The sequence below is a fragment of the Gymnoscopelus microlampas genome, assembly GCF_963454915.1.
Source record: "Gymnoscopelus microlampas genome assembly, chromosome: 24".
Taxonomy (NCBI): Eukaryota; Metazoa; Chordata; class Actinopteri; order Myctophiformes; family Myctophidae; genus Gymnoscopelus; species Gymnoscopelus microlampas.
The window spans coordinates 8,029,673-8,038,242 of NC_139961.1; the positions used below are offsets into that span (position 1 = coordinate 8,029,673).

Genomic DNA, 8,570 nt, shown 5'->3' on the forward strand with positions numbered 1-8,570 from the left:
AACATAGTGTCACCATAACCTCTCTCATAACTATCTCCTAGTTCCCTGGAAGATGAACCCTAACTACCTCCACTGTTATGCCAAAATAGTTACTTTTCACACACGGTTGGGTCTTTTAATTGGTGGTGGTGTGGGTATAGAAGGATGGGATGCATGACAGCAGAAACATTAACAAGAGATACTTTCACCTTATTCCAGGGTCCCCACGGTCATGAAATTCCTGGAAATATTTTGAAATAAAATTTAAAAAAATCCAGTACTGGAAAAGGTTTGAAATTGATCAAACATCATCAAAGGTCCTGGAATTTATCAAGGGTCCTGGAAAAATATTTGGCTATGCATTGTTTTTGGCTATTGATTTTGTTAAAACAAAACATTTTCATAAACATGAATAATATCACACGAAATATGTAACATAAGTAGTTTTTCGCCGAACGGGCTGTGTGACGGCAGCCTAATGTATGTCTCAAACTTTATTTTTGCTACACTGCCTATCTTTGGGCATTCTACATAGGAGTAAGAGACACATTATTGCGCCGAATGATTGTTATATAGGCCTGGAAATTGGGCTAAATATTCTGGAAAAGTTTTGGAAATTCATTGCTAAAAATGTGTGGGGACCCTGCACACTACTTCAGGCTTACTCTGGGTGGAAACTGATGCCATTATCAGGGGACCCACTATACTGTATGAACATGACTGGCCAATGGTTGTGGTTCACCTCCGCCAGTCTGAGTAATAACTAAACATCATTTCAATGACATTACTTTTCTATGCTATTTGTCCAAGTGACACTATGTACACACGCTAGCCACACACACACACACACACACACACACACACACACACACACACACACACACACACACACACACACACACACACTATTATATCATGCATTTTTCAGTTTAGACACTTTTGGTTGCATAATACTTTGGTTGCTGTCATTCCTCTCCCCTCTAATTTCCTGACTACTTGTGTCTGCAGGTTAGGTCAGCCCATGCTCCTGCCGTTGGGTTCACAGGTGCCTCGGGCCTATAGGCTGAAACTGGTGACACACAGGATTGTGGTCAGCAGGCAGCCGCTGCTCTTTTTCTCCATTCTCCATTCTATCATTTCATTCCCACATCAATAACACCATCCGGTCAGCCTACTTCCACCTCCGCAACATCAACCGCCTCCGCCCTTCACTCACCCCCAACAACACTGCCATCCTAGTCCATTCTCTGGTCACCTCCCGCCTCGATTACTGTAACTCCCTTCTCTTCGGTCTCCCCCACAAACTCCTCCATAAAATCCAACTGGTCCAGAACGCTGCAGCCCGCATCATCACCAAAACCCCTGCCATCTCCCACATCACCCCCGTTCTTCAGCAGGAGAAGGCAGAGTCCGACCAGCGAATGAAGGACCTGAGAGGTGACATGGAGGAGGTGCGGGGAGATCTGGCTGCCATGGAGGAAGAGGAACTGACTCGCCGAGATGTGTTGGTGAAGACCAAGGGAGAGCTCTTGAGCCTCCAGCAGGACCATGCAGAGCTGGAGAAACATCTGAACGAAACCAGGGCCCTGCTTGACAGGTACAGATCTAAACACCAGGCACACAGGCAAAGCCTCTTTTAATTTAATGTAAAAAATGGACCAGTATTTTTGTGTATTTTTTATTTTTTTTGTTTTTAAAAGATGTGATTACTAAACGGTGCTCCCTTATAGTGCCGTGTTTCTCAAACAGGGTACTAGTACTCAGAAATCTTCGTTTTTTAAAATATTTCTAGAATCGGTTACCTCTAGAAACTACCGTACATGTTTGGAAAATATTGATGTGCCCTATATTTTAAAATGCAACCAATTGTCATATCAGCCACCTGCCAATAAAACCAAGTTGCCAGCTAGCTTGCTGTATTATTTTTGGCCCTAGCCTGAGTGAGTTTTGAATATTGAAAGAAAAATAGATAAGTGGACTAAATATAAGATAACAAAGCCATAGCCATTAATGGACAAATGGTCTGTTTCTGTCAGATGGCCCAATTCCAGCACTAAACGGGCCCTACAGCAAGCAGAGGAGAGGTCAAGAACACTGGAGGAGGAGGTGGAGAAGAAGAGAGTCACTCCGGAGAAAGACATGGTGAAGCTGAAGGACAACAACCTCATGCTTAATCAGGTCAGGCGCGCACACACACACTCAGGGTCCCCACGGTCATGAAATTCCTGGAAATATTTTGAAATAAAATTTAAAAAAATCCAGTACTGGAAAAGGTTTGAAATTGATCAAACATCATCAAAGGTCCTGGAATTTATCAAGGGTCCTGGAAAAATATTTGGCTATGCATTGTTTTTGGCTATTGATTTTGTTAAAACAAAACATTTTCATAAACATGAATAATATCACACGAAATATGTAACATAAGTAGTTTTTCGCCGAACGGGCTGTGTGACGGCAGCCTAATGTATGTCTCAAACTTTATTTTTGCTACACTGCCTATCTTTGGGCATTCTACATAGGAGTAAGAGACACATTATTGCGCCGAATGATTGTTATATAGGCCTGGAAATTGGGCTAAATATTCTGGAAAAGTTTTGGAAATTCATTGCTAAAAATGTGTGGGGACCCTGTGATATGTTTCTCATACGAGTGCCTCCGAGCAGACGTTAGATTCAGCGTACATAACGCTTAACATCACGGCCAAAATGTAATGATGAATCAGACTATCAGACTGCATACTTTTGCATAAGTATCTGTATCTGTGCGTAACCAGGCTTAGTGAATCAGGCCCAATATACAATATGACGGGCAGCCATTCCTTCTTGATATGAAGTGCCACAAGTACTGTACAAGCTAACAACGTTACCCACAACAGATATATCCACTGAAAACACTTATTTTCCATGATTTCTTTTTTTCTGGATGCACTCGTTGACCACAATAGAAACGAGCCCATAGGGCTTTCTTCAAAAGTTATCCATGTAGTGTTATACACTGTGCTGTTGGCAGTTCTTGCTAATAAGGGTTTCAATCCTAAAGGTATGTGGAGATGAGGCTTCAGGAGCCACAGCGCCCCCGCCACCACCGGCGACAGCTGCTGCAGCAGGTTCAAGTTCTGGGAACCAATTCAGTTTCCGGCGGCCTGGCCAGCCAAGTGTAGGACCTGGACTGCCGCCAACCCCGCGACCACCACACAAGAACAGGATGTATGTATCCAAATATAATGGAGAAATTATTAAAAACATGTCTTCAGTGTTGATTGCTTGTTTGTTAATGAGAAATTCTTTAAGGCTGCAATTGAAATTCTTTATTCGAATGGTTTTATATACAATCAATATGTAAATTAATGAAGTTTGTATTTTGTCTGTCCTTAATGTTAGACGACAGAGTCAAACAGAACATTTTAAGTTTATGAAATAAACATTTTTTAGGAAGGAGGATTGGTGCCTAAAATGGCATTTCTAAAGCTTTGAAGGGTATGTAAGTGAAAATCTATGTTTCTAACCCCACTGTCTTTTTCTGTCAGGAATATAATTGTCGGGGAGGTGGAAGGTGGAATGATTTTTGAGGACGACTCTGTCAGTGTCCAGTTTCTAGATGCAGAGGCCACTGTGGAGGCGATAGGGGCGCTCGTGAAGAGGCAGTTGGACTTGAACGAGAACATCGTGCTCCTCAATGCAAAGAAGCAGAGGCTTCTTGATACTCCAGATTGCCATGGTAACTGTGCACCAAGTTTATCAATAACTAGCTTTCAGTCAATGCTTAATGAATGTAATGATAAAAACAATCTGTGCACTAAAAGCTAAATTATTTGCTAAATATTGCAGAAGATCTGCCCGAATTTAAAAGAGAACTTCTTAAAGAGTGGTGGTGTTTATTTTTTTAAACTATAGGCTAAGCTTTGAGTGCAAACCTGATGTCTAGAGCAATACTATAGGAATGGACTTAACAGTTAACAGTGTTACATCTGATAGATTGAGAGATGTAGTAAAAAGGTTGTTATACTGCTAAAGATAACATGTACATGTGTCTTGAAAAACAAATGACATACATTTTGGCCCATTATCGTTTCCGTAGACCTCAAATACTGGCAGTCCAACAACAGAAAGGTCATCGCCCTGAAAGAGAGCGCCTACGAGGAGTACTTGGCGTGAAAGAGGAGGAGGAGGACTAGTACAAGGTAAATGTTCCAAATGCGTTCAGGTGAACATCTGCTGTCTTTGAGTGTGAGAAGGTCTAAAGTGCCATTCCCACCGGGCACGATAACTATAAAGATAACTATTGTTCACTTGTCTTTATAGTCAGTGTGAACACTGCCATCCACTTGCCTTAGAACGATTTTAAAACTATATTCGTATAGCTATTGTCGTGCTCATTGTGAATTGCCCTTAAATTAAATTGTATCTTTATTCCCACAGTCCTGGTCGTAAGGAGATGGTTGAGAATATGGAGGGAATGGTCCAGGCTGCCCTAGAATAAAAAAGAAGGATGGATTACAGGGGCGTGTCCCAGCGTAGTACCGGGGTATTGCACATGCGCAGTGTTATCAGGAAGTGCACGACGGAGTGTTCCAGCAGAGGCGCTACATAAAACCCCCCAGGATCCCTTCTCAGTCGGTCGAGGTGTGTGTTTGTTGTTCTCTCCACTCAGCACCTAAACAGCTGGAGGTTTGTAATTCTAATACACAATTTAAGTGGACTAAATGACTTACATAGTTATAAAGAACAACAACAAAGTGACATAAACCCCCATATCCAAGTTATTATGCATATCTATCATGTGGTGTTCACAATCAACAAATAAAAATACATTTTGAAGACGAATATACGTTTTTATACTGTGAGCATATCTAAACGCATAGGCCATATATATATATATATATATCATTGTTTTACCTAATCTCTTCTATGCAGCGACTCCAAATATAGTCTTAATATGTTACAAATCCAATAAAGTAGCCTACACTAGTTGTCATACTCTGTATGTAGTTCCAAATGCAATTTCGGAGCACTAACATTTTCCTATTTAAAAGTATTTATATTTATGTGTATGGTCATGGTTATTGTGTAATTAAAAACAATGCTGTTTATTACCACACTACAGCACATCTGAATCTCGAGCACTTCAATTTGCACAAAATACCTGACAGTAAAGCATCAGTAGATGAGAATTTTAATGATTTCTATAACTTTGGGCTAATATTCATTCAGCGATATGCCACACAATTGTGCCTATTATGGCACTAAATAGGCCTACTTGTTTTGGCCATATTAACATTTAATTTCAGCAAATAAAGATCTTCAGCAGGTCTCCGTGGCTACTGAAGTGACACAAAACAAACACTACCGTTTAAGGGTCACACGCTGCCATCTACTGAGCCTTTTTGTATGTTCAGGCAGGATTTTACTGCGCATGTGCAATACCCCGGTACTACGCTGGGACACGCCCCTGTAATCCATCCTTCTTTTTTATTCTAGAGGCTGCCCAGGAAGTCCCAAAGGTGTCGCAGTACCTGCAAGCGATGACCGACTACTTGAACCAGAACAGGGTGTCGATGGTTCCATTGAATAGAGTCCAGATCATGTCTCTGAGAGCGACCTTCAAGTGCTCCTTATGCATGGGTATGTATGCTACATATTATTAACGTGTTGCATGTATCCATTTTGAAAATAGTTTTGTTATTGTGGTGTATGACCGTTGAGGCAGTACTACTATAGGTAGACCCATCCAAATTTAGTGGCATCATGGAAGTGTATGTATCTGTAGATTGTATGACAATGTAAAACTGTCTAATGAGGCTAATTTGAATGTAGAAGTTAAACAAATGTCAATAGCCAGTGACTTGTATGTTAATCAATTAAGTCTTGTGCAAGAATTCCCAAATTAACAAATCTACAAGTTGGCAACATATCATGTGCATCTGTTTTTGGTTTACAAAATGGAGTGTCAGATTGAAAGTGGCTAGTGTTGATCTGTGTGGCAGTTAGTGATTCTTGGGTTTCAACCTTACAAAGCGCACCCAAACTCAAAATCATACTTTTAGATGCGTTATATGCATGCACAGTCACTAGTTTAGAATGCTCATCACCCAAATACAAGATGGCCAAGTGCATTAGGCCTTTTTCACACTAATTCTGCTGAATAATTCATAATGCAGATTATTATGGGGCAATGCTCAACTTCCAATACTTATGAGCAGAAATGTTCAAAATGACTTAAATAAAAAGCACACTATAATAATGGCTACACCAAACCTCTAATGGCTTTAAGTTTTGGCTGAGTTTGCTAAAACATTGAATTTCGGTTCTATTTATTTTCTGTTCTGTACCAGGACTAAGTTGCAAACTGTCCTGTAGATGCTCATCAACAAATGTATGTTCTAATCAACATTATTTTGATTATTTGCAGGTGCCATGATTGGCTGCCGTGCCTGTGTGCAGCAATTGATCCATCAATATGGGACCACCAGATGCCCGCTGTGCCGTAACGACGCCTTCAGAGAGAAAACTTGGGAGGTTGATGGGATGGCTGATTTTGTAGACAAATTGAGAGACATACTGAGGGAGTAGCTTTCCATCAGTAGTCTCTCAGTTTCTGTACAGAGTGGGGTTCAGGGACCAGTTTGTCTTCTCTCATTTACTTTTATTTTATTTTTTATTATGTTTAGTTGTAATGTTTAAACTAACATTATTATTTTAATTTAACTTGAGTAAAAGTATTGGTATCAAAATGTACCAAAAGCACTAATTTTGCAGGAGAAGGTCTCATTTCACAAGTTCAAATGTATAAAATGTATTGGTCTTTTGACAACAGCAGCTCACAATGAGCTTGTAGATTGTTGTATAAGGCTGAAGTGGTTTAATGCAGGGAGCATTAACAAAAAAAAGTATTGTTTGTTATCATTTTTGTTTAATGGCAGAGTAGAGTAAAAGTATAATAATTGCCTCTGAGATGTAGTGCAGGGAGCCTTAAAAAAAAAAAGAAAAAGAAAAAAAAAAGTATTGTTTGTTATCATTTTTGTTTAATGGCAGAGTAGAGTAAAAGTATAATAATTGCCTCTGAGATGTAGTGCAGGGAGCAAAAAAAAAAAAAAAAAAAGTATTGTTTATGTTATAATTTTTGTTTAATGGCGGAGTAGAGTAAAAGTATAATTTCCTCTGAGATGTAGTGATGCATGGATTAAAGTTCTCAGTCGCCAAGACTGATTGTCAAATATTACCCAAAAAATAGGCTTTTTTGAGAATAGAGTGATGAATAGTGTGATGAGAGTGTAGATTCTACACTCTTAGAATGGAACTCAGTCAAACAAAATGCAATGTCTCAACTTGAGTAAATGTACAGATACATCTGAATAAAATATATATTGCATTACAAAAGGCATGACTCTTGACTTCACTTATTTTTTTTGCGGTCTAGTAAAAGATTCATTTGGGATATATTGCACTGGTGTAAAGTTATTAAGAGTATTAGTGTTTAGGAAGGGACCGGTACCAACCGACGGCCTGTATAGGTCCGGACTGGTGCCCTGTCTTCTTTTCTTTTCTATCTTCTTTTCTTTCTTTCTTTTCTTTCTAGGAAATGAATAGGAACGCAGGTATGAAACAGAGTAAAGGTAATGAAAGGGGGGGAGCCGGGGAAGGTGGAGGAAAGGAAGGTATTTCAGAGACAAAGAGACAGGACAGTAACAGACGCGAAAAGGCCACGATCAAACAGTTTACGCAAAAGTGAATCGGCGTCAGAGGAAGAAGAGATGATAAGTGAGGATGAGATGAGCGGAAATAATGAAGCGATTAAGAGGTTTAATATTGTGGTGCGGTTTGAAGAGGAGGGAGGAGTGACGGAAATGAATCCGTTGAAATTGACAATAGAATTGGGAAAAAAAATGCAGCGAAATAAAGTTCGCAAGGGTATTAAATGATGGTAATCTGCTGATTGGGTGTAATGATGAGATCCAGATGGTGGTAGCTAAGCAAATTACCAAGGTTGGAAAACACAAAGTGGTTAAGGTTGTGCAGGTTGGGGAGCAGGATCAGAGACCCAAACGGAGTAAAGGTGTGATTACTGGTGTTGCGTTGAACGTGGAGGAAGATGAGCTTAATGAGCACTTGCAAGCTAGGGGCATTAAAATAATCAGTGTTAAAAGAATGACTAGGGGACCAGAGAAGAAGGAAAGCGAAACAGTATTGGTGGAGTTTGAAGGAGAGAGGATACCAGATAGAGTGTACATTGGATGCATGAGCTATTTTGTAAGAGCATATATACCCAAACCAATGAGATGTTTTAAGTGCCAGAAATTTGGGCATATTGCAAAATATTGCAAAGAGAAGAGGAGATGTCCAAGATGTACAGGAGACCATGAATATGATCAGTGCACAGAAGGAACACAGCTTAAGTGCTGTAGTTGTGGGGGTGCTCACAGTGTAACATTTGGAGGATGTACAATAATGAAGCAAGAGATGGAAGTGCAGAAAATTAAAGTGTTGGAAAAGAAGTCCTACGCAGACGCCTTGAAGTCTGTAAGGAGGAAGGAAGAGAGACAGGGGGCAGTAGAGGGAGGAGGGAGGCAGGAGACAAGGAGGGGATGGCCGGTC

At 40.2% G+C, this 8,570-nt stretch overlaps 1 protein-coding gene across 1 annotated transcript; it reads left to right on the forward strand.

The window, feature by feature from the left end:
* The first annotated feature begins 993 nt into the window (after positions 1-993).
* Positions 994-2,569, forward strand: LOC311040752 (uncharacterized protein). The gene is made up of 2 exons (XM_084051106.1): positions 994-1,576; positions 2,016-2,569. Exons 1-2 carry the CDS (start codon positions 1,401-1,403, stop codon positions 2,197-2,199), a joined length of 360 nt encoding a protein of 119 aa, XP_083907232.1. The 5' UTR covers positions 994-1,400; the 3' UTR covers positions 2,200-2,569.
* Positions 2,570-8,570: the final 6,001 nt, after the last annotated feature.

Excerpts from the sequence above, each read along its gene's own strand:
- LOC311040752 (XM_084051106.1), top strand. The coding sequence starts at position 1,401 with ATGAAGGACCTGAGAGGTGACATGGAGGAGGTGCGGGGAGATCTGGCT. Across the intron at positions 1,577-2,015 it reads ACCAGGGCCCTGCTTGACAG|ATGGCCCAATTCCAGCACTA; the intron begins GTACAGATCTAA and ends TGTTTCTGTCAG.